The 16,492-nt window shown below is 42.6% G+C and overlaps 1 protein-coding gene across 1 annotated transcript in view; it reads left to right on the top strand.

The window, feature by feature from the left end:
* UBE2Z (ubiquitin conjugating enzyme E2 Z) overlaps window positions 1-16,492 on the top strand; it is a 60,727-nt gene that overhangs the window by 22,680 nt on the left and 21,555 nt on the right. The window contains exons 2-6 of the mRNA XM_078645538.1: window positions 5,407-5,479; window positions 6,265-6,452; window positions 10,310-10,421; window positions 13,854-13,966; window positions 14,853-14,943. Coding sequence (XP_078501664.1) covers window positions 5,407-5,479; window positions 6,265-6,452; window positions 10,310-10,421; window positions 13,854-13,966; window positions 14,853-14,943 — 577 coding nt within the window. The remainder of the gene's footprint in view (window positions 1-5,406; window positions 5,480-6,264; window positions 6,453-10,309; window positions 10,422-13,853; window positions 13,967-14,852; window positions 14,944-16,492) is intronic.

Raw genomic sequence — 16,492 nt, 5'->3', positions numbered from 1 at the left:
TGCATCCGAATCTCCTTACTTCAAATATCTTGGTTGGACAGCTATTTTATGCTGTTTAAAATATCCTGCGCCTCTGTTCGTTGTGTTTTGCTGTTAGAGGGGCAAATGTAATTGTATGAAGACTGGCGGGAGTCATTACAGAAGTGAAGTAGAAACATTTCTAAAGCTTGTTTAAATTGTACAGAGGAAGCTCAGCAAAAACGTTCGCATAGATTTGAGCAGGCCATCCCCAGGGTCTCCTTTTGGTGAGCTAACTTCCATTGAACCACCTAGTCTCTAGTATTCAGCATGTGGTCGACGTAAAAACAGATACCATGGGTGGCCAAGTCATGTACAGAATGCTAAGACGTATAATGTCTGCATTGGTACCAACGTAAAAAATATTTTAAAAAATTGGCAAGGGTCCTGAGCTGACCGTTAGAAGCACACAGATCTTTATTTTTATCCAATAAATGCGATATGCTCAAAAAGGTAGAAATATAAAATAAGGAAAGCCTAGCAGTCCAGGCAAACAGCACTGGCAATGAAGTGCTTTAATTTTAAGCTGGCTGTGCACATGATTGTGGATGTGATGAGGGAAAAAACAAACGCTCTGTAGAAGATGGCCAATGAATGAACTGGGCTCGCCCGTTGATCTTGTTTTGTGCTGGGTAGAAAAAAAATTGAATGATACTTGAGACCAGTGGATGAAGGTGTCTGACCGAAAGCACCTATATCTTTGTATGTATTTTTATTAGGCATTTCTTTAAAAATATGATGCAGGCATGGTGGGATACGCTGTCTCCATGCTGACATTGACAGAGTCAGTTGTCTTGCCTATAGGAACTATTGGCTTTGGCTGCTGTGCACTATAGGCAAAAAAAAGTGATGACACACCTGCCATGTCCTTTTGTAAGCGCGCCTACGTTCACCACGCATATATATATATGCATGTCTGCAAAATGACACATTTTTTTGTGTTTACTGATTTTTCTGAACTTGGGTGAATCGGTAAATAAAAAACAAAGTTTGGAAGAGATTTTTTTAAATTTATCATAAAAGTGCTTTAAAAAACGTAAAAAATAACATGGATGAGTGGGTTGTGGATGAGGTGAGTGAGCAAAGCAACACAGTGAATGGGGAGAGAAGCAACTGTAGGAAGAGAACAAATGGGGAAACAGGCAAAAGAGCAATGTGGAGTGCATGGGGAAGAACCACACACGGGCAAGAGATCAATATGATTACAGGTGTGAGGAAAAATGCACATCGGCAAGAGAGCAACCTATTGGGGGAAGAAAATCGCACATGAGGGAGACAGCGGTAAAAAGCACTTTCATTGAGTGCTTAAACAAAAATAAAAAAAGTAGTTCCCTTGAAGTGACAAGATGAAGCCGTGAAGTCGGCTAATCAAAGAGATGGTAATGAGACAATGGGAGACACAAACACATAATGAACAGACTACAAAAGGAATGCCCTCCAATGGAAATCAAGCAAATAAGAGTGAAAGTATAGCGATCCAGTGGTGAGCAGTGAGCAGGCTTCACGCCCCTGTATGTTTTTGGAACCCCTATGTCTTTCACAAGACCGATTTTGCTGTCTGGTAAGCACAACCTAAAATGTGTGGGCTTCCTCTTAACAAATATGCAATTACCTTGATATCATGTTTTGCTTATGGCTTCACTGTTTGGACCATACAAGAAGTTTCCACAAGAGGGCAGGGTCGGTCAAGTTCCTATCATGGTCTTGATTAACTTTTCAGTTAGTTCCTTGTATGTCCTGCATCGGACCTTTAGATGTATTTTTAGAGAACATTTTTAGGTTTTGCTTGCATAGCGCTTGTGAAATCTCTTGTAACAAAAAAACATTGAAAGGGGCTTCGAGCCCGTCCATTACTTATCTTTACCTACCATTGGTTGGCTCCCAGTCAATCTATTTTTAGGTCTCGCTTGGCGGAGCGCGCATGCGGTCCTCGCCTGCAAGAGCTATAGTAAACAAGTCAGTTTTGAGAAGGGGACTCGAGCCCCGCCCAGCATTTCCATTGGGTAGCGTTAGTGTTTGTTAAACTCTGGCTTCCCATTGGAAAAGAGGGTTTTTCGTTGCCTCCCTTTAGCTTTTTAGTGGACTGCCTCGCCTGCTTCACGGCTGTCGTGAAGACTTTTCTTATCTGCTTGTTTAACAAGCAGATAAGAAAAGTCTTCACGACAGCTCTGAAGCAGGCACGGAGCTCAGAGACGCACGGGTTAGGACAAGGCAATGGCGAGCGCTTGTTGGTAGGGTCCCCACAAGAGACTTTCGCCTACACAAAAGCTGCCTGGTAGGCAAGACCAGTAAAGGACATCACCGCACCCATTGTAAAAAATATTTGACTAGATAGGCTGTGCTCGAAACACTCAGATTCCTTAATGCCCCTGCAGTTCTTTATGAATCCTCATTGGGGATAGATCTCAAGCGAAGAACCGAATGACTTCCAACTCTGCTTGAGAATATTGTGCGACTGGACTACACTAAAGAGGAAAGCTGGATGCGAACCATGCTGCCTCAACCGAGGCTTGATAAGCACAGAAACAAAACGAAAACTAGAGGCGCAAAGGCTGTTTCAAAGAGAGGCGTGACCTGCACAAAATGTGTATCAAACTGAGGCTTGAAGCGCTTGCACTCAGCTTCTGGTCGGGAAAAGCGATTCAGTCTCTTAACTGTGACTTTGGTTCTTAAAAATGCAATATATGACATCGAGATTTGGCTATAATTATGTTCCGTCTGAGACGTGCACTTGTTTACTCTAAGTGCCGCAGTTTCAGAAGAAGGTCCAGGCGCAATAGCCTTGTCTCAGACTGCTGCTACACAGTGCCAATTTGACCTGTAGTTTGGTTGCGAGTGGCTGTCTGATTGAGCCATGTCTGCTAAGGTGGCAGAGTCAGGAGCTCGGGGGCGGCTTGCCAGGATCACGAGACTGATGGCCGAGTGTGGGCCGGAGGTGGGACTTCATAATATTTCACGGTAGGGATGCAAGGTTATTCACCTGGCCTAAGGGTGTGCTTGATCCATCAGCAGTCCAGCATTGTTTGTCGGAAGTATTTCGGTGGCTTGCACAAGTCCAACTTAAGTGCAACGAAGACAAGTCCGAAGTCCTGTTCTTCGGTTCTTTTCCTGACAACTTCAAGGATCAGATTTGGCCACCGGACCTGCCCTGCCCTAGTGCGACTGGAGGCCCAGCTAAGAACTTGGGGGTCTGGTTTGGTCAGGATCTGAAGTTTTCGGATCATATAAAAAAATTGACCGGCATTTGTTTTGGTACCCTGCGATCCTTGAGAAGATTTTTTCCTCTTCTGCCCAGGGCAGCCAAAGAGACTGTTCTTCGAGCCCTGATTTTATCTCGGCTCGATTACGCCAATGCTTTATTTAGTGGCCTACCTGCGTACATGGTTCATCGCCTGCAGGTGTTACAAAACGCTGCTGTGCGTCTGCTTTTCTCTCTCCCTAGGAGGTCGAGCGTGCGGAGCCACTTACGAAGTTTGCATTGGCTTCCTGTACAACACCGAATCCTATTTAAAATTCTTGTGCTGGCATTCAGAGCAGTTCATGGCCTGGGACCGACGTACTTACAGAAACGGTTTTCATTCTATACTCCAAACCGTGCTCTACGATCGGCCAATCAATGCCTATTGGCCACTCCCAAATATAAATACGCACGTATGGGCGGCCAATCAATCTCAGTTAAGGCAGCATCCGCATGGAATGCCCTTCCCTTGTTCCTTAGAGCCTTGCCGACCATCACTATTTTTAAAAAGGAACTTAAGACTCATCTGTTTAATGCTCCACCCTAACAGATCGTTCTGGTTCTGATCCATCACTCCTGTTGCCAAGTCACTCACCGCGCCAGGATACCTTGTGGTAATTGAGCGCGTTATAAAAGTTTTAATAAACATAAACATAAACAGGTGGCTGGTACGATCGGAGCGGTTGCACTGAGAAAGCGCCCCCAGAGCCACCTGAGAAGTGTATGGGTTAACACGCAGTCTTCTGATGTTGCGTAACGATGTGTAGTTGCTAGGTGCTGCCATCTTCCGCCCCATCTTGAGGCGCAATAGTGTTGCAGTGCCTGTAAAAAAACGAGCATTTGCAATGCAATAGGTCTCGCATTTACACAAGTTTGAGCTATTGACCTTGCAAATAACAATGTCTTTTATATTTGTTTTCGTTTTAAAAACATAAATAAAAGGCATTGTCATTTACAATGCAATAGCTTTATCTCGTTCGTGTAACTGCAAGACCTATTGCATTGCAATTGCTTGTTATTGATTCTTTTTGAGCAGCGCCTCCTCCTTGTCTCAGGGTTCCTCGTCGGGCTCCGTGCGTGTCCATGCTGTGAACCTTGGACCCAAGTACTGCCTCCTTGGGGGCTTAATTTTGAACTGTAGCACTCTAGAGTGCATCATTTTGCAGGCTGCCTCTAACAACCCCCTCCCATCCCAAACCAGCACAACCTCCCTCCTGTTGCTACTTGCCGCTCTCCTCTCCCGTTGCTCACATCCACAGATACCGTCCTGTCCGACATTTATTGCTTTTCCCTTCAATGTTTGTTTTACCCATAGCTGCCTCCAACTGTCCTTTCCGTGCCTGCGTTTGTTGCTGCTTTCCCTGTTCCCTTCCACTTTCTCACCCCGCTGCTTGTCCCCTCTCACCTCCTGTTGCTTGACCAGTCAACAGACCACCCCCCCCCCCTTCCCATTTTCCCCTCGGTTGCTTGCTTCCTCCGGAGCCGCCTCCAACTGTCCTTCGCTGTTTGTTTTACTCCAAACAGTTTTTTTCCTCCCTTTTAGACCAACCTCATCTGTTTCTTCTCCCCATGTGCCCTCCGAGTTGTGCAATTGTGTAGGCAGCGGGCATACTGTGTTCTCTTGTGCAGTGAGGCATCGTAAAGTTTTTGTTTTCAAACGCTATGACAGACAACCTTGTTTAATCCATGTTACACAACACTTGTGCTTTGCCAATGCTTGTTACCCTAACAGACTTTTTTGTGGAGTTAAAAGAAATGTCAAATTTGCTAGATCTCATTGCTTCTTGATTTCCTCCTAGCCTGGTGAGAGTTAGCCCTGGCCTTTTCTTTCATTCAGTATTTGAGTTTTGTCGCAGCAAGAAGTAAGTGACTTTTACAAATGGTAGCCTTCCCCGTTTTTGCAGCACACATTGCATATCTGAAAGAAACAATCTCAATTGTCCCTTCACATTGAAATTCCAGCCTTTTCTCAAGCTTTATAGAGCGTGCCTCTATTACAATTCCTTAGGTACTCAACGCTGTTTACCAAGTGAAGTCATTTGCGCTGCTGCAGTTCTGTGTATATTCTTCTTCTACCCACCCACAAAACGTGTGTGCATACTGCCTGTGCTGTGTCTGGAAGTCTTAATTAAACTTTTTCTCTTGTTCAGAGACATTATGTCGATCTACAAAGAACCCCCTCCAGGAATGTTTGTTGTGCCTGATCCACACGACATGACTAAGGTAGGCGAGCCCCTGGCATAGAGAAGCTGTTTCATTCAATCTTTTGTGCTGTATGTGCTTGTAAATCAACAAAGAACCATGCCTAAATGGAGTTCAATGTGTGTACTGCTAGTTCCAGTGGGTGATAAAGAAGAATGCATGTGTGTTGCTGGGATCTTGGGTGTACAGTGGCATTGAGTATAAAATAAATCTTCATTGGAGTGGGTAGGTGGTTACCTATGCAGAGTGATTTGAGTGGTTATAGTAGCCTGGTTTGGAGATGGGGTAAGACCAGGGTCACAGGAATCTGCGATTTTCGCATAAATATAGATAAGCCGCACTTGCCACATAATTTATCTGCCACGTAATCTGCAGATTTTAACAAAATTGTTCCTAGCTTAAACCGTTCAAAAGGTAATAAAAAAGGGCCACTTGTTGCTGTGCCATGTAGGGCCCTTTGCAAAGGTTGACGGGTCACCTTTCTGTTGCTTATTACTATATTTGGGTGTTAAGCTTGTACTAATGAGGGGCATCCAATGCACAGAAGGTGTTAATAAGTTTAAAAATTACACAAGAATGAAGTCCTACTAGCACAAAAAATGCTACATTGCACCGCTTAATTTACCTTTTCTTGCCACATAATTTGACCCTACCCTGCCGCATAATTTCAGTGGCCCTGGGTAAGACTGTCATAACTGGAGTGTGTGACTTGCAGTTTTCCTTACTCCCAGGTCGTTAGTTGGAAGGGAGAATGCTCTGTAGTAGTTGGGCCCACGGCTGATGTTTTGGGGGTACATCTTTTGCAGATTCATGCACTAATCACAGGCCCATTTGACACGCCTTATGAAGGGGGTTTCTTCTTGTTCCTGTTCCGATGCCCACCAGATTATCCCATTCATCCACCGCGTGTCAAGCTGATGACGACTGGGAACAATACCGTCCGTTTTAACCCAAACTTCTACCGCAACGGCAAAGTGTGCCTGAGCATTCTGGGGTAAGAGTTCTCTGCTGAGAAGCAGTTCATGTGGGCTTGTAAGTCGTTTTTTTTTCAGTAGTATATGTGTATATAGTTGGAGCGAATGTTGCGTTGGCCTACTCAAAGAAATCTCAGACCGTCCCTGCTTTGTTTCAACCCAAAGCTTCAGCTTAAAATGGGCCTCTGGTGGTTGTGAAAGGGTGGGCTGGCTAACAAATATGGAGGGTGATGACTGTTCCGTCAGCCGCAAAAGTGTGTACCCGTTTTTTAAATACTCTGATTTGTAGAGCACGGCTGATCTGCTGTGAGGGTATTCAGGCGCTGTCCATGGGCACGGGGAGGTTGTGTTTTGCCGAGGATCACAGGATGCTGAGCTGACGCGGAGACTCGAACCTGGATCCCCAGCTCCAATGTCGGCAGCTCTGGCAGTTGCTGTAATAGTTGTCACATTGTTTCCTACTGAAACTAAAGTAGGAGAAACTGCAAGTGCCCATGCCCCCTTAATTTAATATGAATAGACTGATGCAAATCCTCTTGAAAGAATTCATGGGAGGGAGTCCTTGCAGGTGCTAGTTCCTTTACTGATTTGCCTCATTTGCTTGGAAGCCTCTTTGGCTGCTATAGTTAGAAGATTTTTTATCAGGTATTCATTCAACTACAAATTCATATTAATTTCTGCATTTAGTGTTAACAAGCTATATCCAGTAGCTTATGATTACATTTCTTCCAATATAATTTCAATTATTTCCATATGTGCAAATCTTCAAAAGAATGTTTAAGCACAGGTATATGTATTCAACCAGTAAATTTATATTGGCAAAACAATTTGCAACGGGTACAAAAACAAGTATAAAAATAATTCAATAAAAAGCACAATGTAACTCGAAGTTTACAATGATTTTGATGTTAGATACCTCTTAGTTATAATAGGGAACACCTTTTCACAACAATTGTAAGGAAATGTGACTAACTACACAGACAGCATGTCCTTCAATTCAATTGTACTGAGAAATAGGTGTGACGGTCGACGTTTCGGTCTAATGTTTGGATCGGCTAGACCATCCTCAGGACATTAAGTATATCCATGAATGACCTCTATATAGACACAGAATGAATCAGCAGTTACAGTGTGTTCATCGAAATATTAGATAAAGTAAAGAATAACATCTGTGTGGATGAGAGACAAAGAATATGAAACCGAAGTATATAAACCCTGAGATGCAGAAATGTGAATAAAGGAGAGGAATTGCTCTTTCCATCTGTATAAAAGAAAACACCCAGAGATGTGAATGGAGAGCAGCTAAAGCCAACAGGGAACTTTATACACTTCAGAAGTGATGTGGATAACGTTTATTCTGTGTCCTACAATGAGATCGAGTGGTGGCTCAATAGCCTACCACTTGTAACAGCATAATATGCTAGAGAGAAAAATGATGATTATTTGTTAGGAAGCAGTCATGTTCACCGCACAACTATTTAATATGTCAAGTTGATGGAGATCATAGTCTAAATCCTAGCTATTTTTAATCGCGGTACATATTAATCGAGCTGTTGGTAATACCAGTGCGAACGCATAATTTTATAGTGGCTTCTTGTATGTTGCCAAAAATGCACCTCATAATTATTAGATCAATTCTCATATGAACTGGACAGCGACAGGACGAGGGTTATATAGCCTGCAATGCCTCGAGAAAATTGTATTGTCACAAAGTCTGTTTTTTTACATCTGTGCATCGCGCTAATGTTCTCAATCGAACTATTGAAGTAGCTTTCCTTTTAGCTGTGGTCTGTGATATCTAAGACCCCACCAAACCTGACCTTTAAAAAAACAAGATCAAAACCCTGTATTACGAATAAAGGACATAAAAGATTATTGGTCTAATGTCACCTATTGTTTTTAGGGACGAATATTTCGGCCCCTGAAAATATATCGATCTTTAGTATAGATTTCTGAACAATAAACAAATACCATTACTGAGTCTTTACCTGGCAGTTATGAAGCCACGGCCGTAAAAATTGTAATTTGTCAGCTCTTTTCCGCAATATGTATCAGTCTGAAGACTTAAGAACTAGAAGTCACAATTTTAATTAAAGACCAAACTGGGTGGATGCGTGAAATTGCAATGCTGAAATTAGTTTTACCTATATTACGATGAGGCTCATTTCAGCCGACATACCGCTGTCTGAACAGTCTGCATCTCAGGGGCTCTTGTTGAAATGGCATTTGTATAAATCTCTGGAGCTTACTCGTATAGCGTTATAAAACTATAGAAAGACGTATACTCAGTCTACATGTAGGGCTGGTGAACTTTCACAGCCATCTTGGAATCTTGAAAAACTATCCGGCTATATTCCACAAGATGGTTCCGTCAACAATTATTACTGGACATCCTTTGTGTCCAAGGTTTAAATATATCTTAATGGGGAGACTTAAATTTGGACCCGAACTGTCGTATTTTAACCGTACTTGTATTTTCAGACTTTTCCAATAAATAATATTAAGAAAGAAATCTGAAGAAAAAAAGGGTTCCCATTTCCCAAGAAAAAGTAAATGAGTGGAGTTAATCATAGTATAACCAACAAAAGCTGGCTTTTTTCAGTCTACCATCTATATGATATACATATCTATATAGATACAGATATTGAAATCCCTCACTTTGAATAATATAGCGAATACAAAACACTGTGGGCTATACTTATTACTTGGTATTGAAAAATACTGAAACGTGCATTCAAACGTTTTTGTTATTACAGCATTTATTCAGCATAGTGTTTGCCTATCCAATTCCAAATCTTGTTGCCCCTCACATTCATTGTGGCAATCACTTTTATAGAGTCTGTTTTACATTTTTAATAAAAAATTCAAATGTTACAGAATATTAGTACAGTCAATCATATAGAGTTGTGCAAAACAATCTTATACCATACTTAATGTAACTCCTGAAAGGATGCATCAATGCATATAACACAGTAGGTTCATTTATAGCAAATCCTATAGTGGTCACTATGAATCATGATAGAGTTTATACATAATTAAAGAAAGCAGGAGAGTGCATGCCATTCAAACCTTTATTGATGTTGCCAGTGTGACAAATCCATTTATTTTCTTTAAGGGTGAGTTTCTGATCAACATTTGTCTGTCGTTTTGACAACCTCGATTACCCACCATAACATGTCTTTTTCTGAGTGGCTAAATTTTAAATAGTGTTCCACTAGAGGGGCATTCTCCACTCTACATCGAATGCGTGATTGATGTTGCAAAATTCGTTTTTTTTATGCCCTGTTATTTTCCCTATGTAGTATAAGCCACAACATTGTTGTGAAAATATGTTCACTATTGTAACTAAGAAGAATCTGTAACATCAAAATCATTGGAAACTTCGAGTTGCATTGTGCTTTTTATTGAATAGTTTTATACTTATTGTTGTACCCTTTGCAAATTGTTTTGCAAATATAAATTTACTTGATTACATATACCCGTGTTTAAAAATTATTTTGAAGATTTGCACACATGGAAATAATTGAAATTATATTTGAAGACATTTAATTATAAGCTACTGGATAGAGCTTGTTAACATTGAATGCAGAAATGAATATGAATTTGTAGTTGAATAAATCCCTTGTAGGCATACGTACCTGATAATACTTGTATTGCCCAAGCCTCCAAGGGTATATTGGGTTTTCCACTTGTTTGAATAGTAGTTAGAAGATAGCAGTCTGCAAATGTCTATGCAGAAACCATCGGTGTTCGTTGTTGTAGTGTTTTGTAGACTACTTTAAATTGGGAGTTAATTGCTTGAGTTCAGATTGTGCGTGCTGACAGTGGTTGGTCTTGTTTGTTCTGTTCTTAACGCCTTGGCTGTTACCTTTTTCAGCACGTGGACCGGCCCTGCCTGGAGTCCGGCTCAGAGCATCTCCTCCGTCCTCATCTCCATCCAGTCTCTGATGACGGAGAACCCATATCACAATGAACCAGGCTTTGAGCAGGTAAGACTATACCTGGCGTGGTTATGCCATCTGCTTCGGCATAACCTCTTCCCAACAATCATTAGACAAGCATTGGCAAATCCAATAGACCATGCCTAGGTGAGAGCTATAGGATTAGCCTGTGTCTTTATAGGATTAGCCAGTGTCTTTAAGCCATGTTGTACAGCAACAGTAGAAGTTTAGCAGTCTACATAGTAGAGTGAAATTGACCGGCCCAAAGTAGGGCAGTTGTGGGTGTAACTAAAGCGTCAATAGAGACTGCTGATAGCTTTATTGCAATATAAATAAGAAGCTGTATATCCAAGTTAAAAGAAATAGGAGAGCATAGTACATATCCAGGAATAATATTGAAATACATATAAAAAAATAAATAGTGCCATGCAAAAAGACGAGTAAGAACAAATATAGTTGGTCCATGCTCAATGCACTGTCAGCAAAACTTTTTTAGCTGATTTAGAGGCTCTTAATATTCTGCTGTGCAATTCAGGGTCTCCGCATTCCGCAGGACATTTATTGGATCCTGTCCTCTCGAACCTTCCGTATGATTGTGAACCTGCCGCTCGTCCTTTGGAATGGTCTGACCATTACGCAGTTCAATTTTCTCTCTCTTGTACTAAGATTATAGCATCTGGTGGTGTTGATTCAGGAGAGAGTTTACGTCGTTGGCACTAGCTTAACATCGCTGATCTTAACCACTTGGCTGCTAAGGCACCTGATGAGCTTCCATTGACTTTCCATTGAAATCAATGGAAAGTCCATGACGAGTTACCCTTGTCATTAGCGCTGAAGTGGTTAACTCGCACCTGTTTGATACCTTACCTAATGTTGACTCATCTCTGTTGGTGCTGGAGGCGGCAGTTTCCAAATGGATGAGTACTGCTGTTGACAAACTTGTTCCACTTGCATTCTTTGCCCCACCGTCACCCTGCGGCATGGTTCTCGGAAAATTTAAAAACCATGAAATCCAAATGTAAGGCCCTCGAGAGGCAATGGAGACGTTTTTACTCTCCGTCTCGCAAGGTGGCATATAGGGAAGCTCTTAGAGACTACCATAAACAATGTAAAATAGCTAGAGCGACCTATATTGCCAATACTGTAACACACGCCCAGAATTGTCCTCGCATACTTTTTTCTGTAGTAAAAAAACTGACGGGTGCAGATTCTACTCCTGCCCCTCCTGTTCTGAATGAGGCACAATGTAATTCCATCGCTGAGTTTTTCATCACTAAGGTGGAACGTATTTATGACTCTGAGTCCTCTACCTTCGAGCGATGAATTATTATCTATGCCTGTGCCTGTTCAAAACAGTCGGTCCCCCCTGACAGTCCAACTTACTGATTGGCCACTTTTTGATGACTTCTCCTTTGCTTACTGCCTCGAGAGCATCAAATCCGGTTCCCCCCGTGACCCTCTACCGGCTAAAATCTTTAAACAACTTGATTTGGATTCTCGTCGCGTGGTGATGAAACTCCTCAATTCTTCGCTGATAGAGTCTCATGTTCCACAGGAGTGGAAACATGCGATGGTTATCCCTTTGCTTAAAAAGGCTGGAGCGGATGTCTCCAACTTATCTAACTTCAGGCCTATCTCGTTGCTGGCCATTTTTTCTAAGATCTTGGAAAGGCACATCAACTCACAGCTGACTTTCTTGGTAGAGAGTTCGGATTTTTTGCATCCATCGCAATCCGGCTTTAGTGCACACCATTCCACAGATACCACACTTCTAGGATTTACTGAGAATTTACGGCACGGTATCGATCGCGGGGATACATCTGCACTTATCCTCTTGGATTTAAGTGCGGCGTTCGATACCGTATCCCACTCCATCCTTCTCGCAACTCTTCAATCCTTGGGAGTTGGGGGCTCTGCTCTGGCTTGGATAGCATCTGTTTTAAGTGGTCGTACTTTCCAAGTTTTTTCATCTAAAGCATCCTCGGAAATATGTTCATCAGCGTACGGCGTTCCCCAGGGGTCTATTCTTAGTCCATTACTATTTAACATCTATGTTAGACCCCTGGCCACTATTGTGGAGGAAGCCGGTCTGACTTTATTTTCTCACGCTGATGATACACAAATCATTTTCTCCCTCTCTAATAGGGAAGGTAATAACATCTCGGCTCTTAAGCAGGGTTTGACCCGAGTGGCAGAGTGGATGCAGGATAATTTCCTCAAGTTAAATGGGGATAAGACCGAGGTTGTGATCCTGGGCAAGGGTAAAGATCTATGGGGTCCTCAACATTGGCCCGAGAGTATGGGTCCTACCCCTCAACCCGTTGCTCAGGTTCGCAATCTCGGATTCCTCATTGACGAAAAGCTTACAATGCGGCAACAGGCTGTTAGGGTGGCTTCCATCTGTTTTGCCACCTAACGATGGCTTCAAAAAATCTTGTGGATGCTTCCCGCCTCTACAGAGGACTGTGGTCCAGGCATTGGTAATCTCTCGCCTGGACTACGGTAATGTCCTTTATCTTGGTGCCGATTCAATAACAGTGAGTAAACTCCAGGTCGTCCAAAATGCGCAGCACGGCTTTTACGCAACGTTCCTCGGAGAACATCTGCCCTTCAAGCCCTTCGCGACCTGCATTGGCTGAGAATAACGAGTAGAATTAAATTCAAGGCCTTATGCCACATCTTTAAGATAAAACAGGGCTCTGCCCCGAGGTACCTACAGAATCTCATTCATGCTTATAAGCCCAGTCGCTGTCTGAGATCTTCGGGAAAAGGAGATTTTATTGTCCCTAGATTTAGGTTGGTGAAGATGGGCAGCCGCTCCTTTTCTCATCTAGGCACTAAATCTTGGAATGCCCTGCCTCTGACCCTGAAGTTGGAGACGGATCTTTTTCGCTTCCGTAGGGGTTTAAAAACTTGGCTTTTTCAGCAGTAATTTGAGCAGTCTTCTTTAGTAGTTTCATTGACAGTTGCTTGGTAGTTCATTCTTCTTCAGTCTATCCCTTGGCGCCGGGAAACCCACTGCGGGTAGCTGTGCGCCTTATAAGTTTAAATAAATAAATGCTCCAGAGAGGATCTAACACACGAAAGGAAGGGAAGCTTATGGGAACCAAGCAATTTAAAGATTGCAAACAAGAGTAACAATGAAAACTACTAATGGCGTGCTGTAGGCCGGTTAGAAGCCCATTGAATTGTAGGTGATACCGCCAGCAGCACAGTGTGTGCACAGTGTAGGCGAGACCTAAAAATGCAGTCTTCTGACACAGGCTAGAGATTGCTTCCATTTTGGACGCATAGTTCTTTTCATGGCACTTTCGCATCCTTTTATGCTTTTCCCCCCTCTTATTCCACGTGTTCAGTGACTGCTCTGTCTTTTTCTTTTCAGTAATCACTTTAATTTTCTACAGTGCCATAAGGGCTGTGACCATAATTGTTACAGAAGGAATTATTGTGGGGCTGAGGGTCTAAATTTTTATTTTGTAGGAGAGACACTGCGGAGATAGTAAAAATTACAATGAATGCATCCGACATGAAACCATCCGAGTAGCAGTGTGTGACATGCTGGAAGGAAAGTGCCTGTGCCCAGAAACCTTACGGTATGTAAGCGAAGCTGTGGACCTTTCTAAACATGCAGCATGCTGTGAAGCTGTCGTGTATTCTGTTGGCTGAAAGTGAGGCCGGAATGACTGTCTTTAGACATTGTACCAAATTTGGGGTGGCACTGGTTAATGGTAACTGCATTTAGAAATGAACCTGAGTTTAGGTATACAGTGGCGATGTGGATGGGGTGGTGGGCCAGACGAAAGTGGCATGGTAAGAATCTCTGCTCTCAGAAGAAGCTAATTGTTCTTGACGGGGTTGAGCAGAAAGCTAGAGTTGAGCATTTTTAAACCTAGTCACCCCTGGTGACATTTCAGGAAAGGGGTTGGGGGAGGGAGGGGGACTACATTTTGAGTTGAGCTTGCTCTGTTTAGAATGAGGCGCAAACATGAAGGACGATATGAAGTTCTGCCATGTGCCTTATAAGGGCTTGAACTTCCCTCTGCTTTCAGCTACAATTTTCATTTGTTATCATGAATAAGCAACATTTCCTCATTTCTGGTGCCCCCAGACTTGTTTTGCAGTGAAGCCTTTTTGAAGCTCATCTTGTGCTTGTTGTGGAGCACAGCTGTTCTGTATTTCCACAGCTGCAGTTTTGGTTGCAGACTGGTATCCGTTTTTGTAGCGTACTGTTAGTATGTGCCCACTAGTGCTGGGACGTCTGTACCACAATAGTAATTATACATGGTGTGATCTTCTGCATGGTTGCCCCAGATAGAACTCTAGTGATAGTGCGCGTTCAGCTGCTGTTCGGGCATCTAAACTGGAAAGATGCCCCCAGCTGTACTTGGTGTGGGCAGTGTGCGACTGCTAGATGGTTCGTCGGCTGTGTGATTCATTTTCAGTATACGGTAATGTGCTGAGACACTTTGTTTCCTGCAGGAGTGTGATGGAGAAATCTTTCATGGAGTATTACGATTTCTACGAAGTTGTGTGTAAGGACAGACTTCACCTACAAGGACAGAGCATGCAGGTACAAACACTCTGCTTCATGATGTTTTAGATATCTATTCCATATGGTTCGCAACTTACTACATGAAGTTTTAACTCTACTTCGGTGCAAAGCATTCGATGAGTTCACTTTCAGGATGTGACTGGAATGTTCTTAATGTCCCGCTTCATAGAAACGTTTTCCTCCATAATTATTTATAATAAATTAAGGTGCTTTGTGTGCTAGTGCCCGTACATCTGCATGAAAGTATTAGAAGGATGAAACTGTCTTGGGCCATGTTTGATAACATCAAGAAGTGTGGAATAATTGCGCTCTGTTTATTTCTAGTGTTTGTAATTAGGAAGTCCCAGTCCGTAAATGGGTCTGTTATTTTCTTCTGCTTAGTCACTACTCTTGTGGTACACTTGTCCTATGAAGTTGGTTACTGTTTATGCCCAGAGTACTCTTACTTTGAAGCATTCACCCCCTCAAGAAAACCACGACTTTATGGTACCAACTCTACCCCCTGATAAATTAAACCATCCCGCACAAATCCTGCTTTAGATTAACAATGCAAACACCAACCCCCTCTCAACTAAGAAAACTAGTTTCCCTGAATTACATACAGCACCTTGCATTTTCAAAAGTTCTAAGAAAGATTAGTACATCATCCCAACTCTTAATAAACTACACTAGGTTCCAGTAGAGGCGGTATCCTCTTCCAGACTAGCTGCATCGCTTACACTGGTAGACTGAACACCAGGGTCTGACCTCACTTTCCTGGAAGAAAATAGTCTCCCCAACTTATATTTGTAGACCAAAGTACAAGAAAATCTTACTTGTAGGAAGGAGTCCATGAACTTTACTCAAAACCACCTTGCTCCTCACCTAAAGCACGGGTGCTTTGGTATTTAACCAGTTAAAAAGCTAACCAACGCATTTGGCAGCCAAGTTTGGACCTAGCATTTGCGCACAATATGGAAACTACAAAAATAGCATTACAGCTACAGCCATGGTCAGATCACATCCTGATCGGAATCCTGCTCTCAAAAATGTCATACCCACCTGTTCTTCACAAAATAGCACCTAAACCTCTTCTGATCAAGTAGTACATAGACACTCATCAACAGAAAGGGACTCAGAGGTCACGTTCACTCCCCAGCTTTACACTATAGCTACTACCGTGGACAAGTTAATCACCGTCAAACTGACAAACAGAATGGTCACAAAATCACTGGTTTTGGGCAGTCTTCAATTCTGCTGTGTAGTCTACACAGTTCTCATTCCGCCCCACCCCTAAAAAAAAAAACTCTATAAAAACATTGCACGAAATCTTTAGTGGGCCAACTTGCTCCCAATCTAAAGAGAATCTTAACATGTTTAAACATGGAAGGCAAATCCCTGAATGCTTGGTATGATCACAGAACAAATCGCCTCCATCTAAAAATGTAGGAAAACAAAACGCTTTAGGAGCTCATCTGCTAATGACGTGTGGCTAAAGGGCAGGTCCACTAAAATATACGGCAGGTGGAGGCCAAAATTATGAGCCACAGTCGTTGCCAGTTTTATCTTGCCATCATGTTTTAAAACA

Source organism: Lissotriton helveticus, chromosome 5_1 (assembly GCF_964261635.1).
Source record: "Lissotriton helveticus chromosome 5_1, aLisHel1.1, whole genome shotgun sequence".
Taxonomy (NCBI): domain Eukaryota; kingdom Metazoa; phylum Chordata; class Amphibia; order Caudata; family Salamandridae; genus Lissotriton; species Lissotriton helveticus.
Note: the sequence above shows the minus strand (reverse complement) of the source record. Positions and strands in the feature narration are given on the sequence as shown.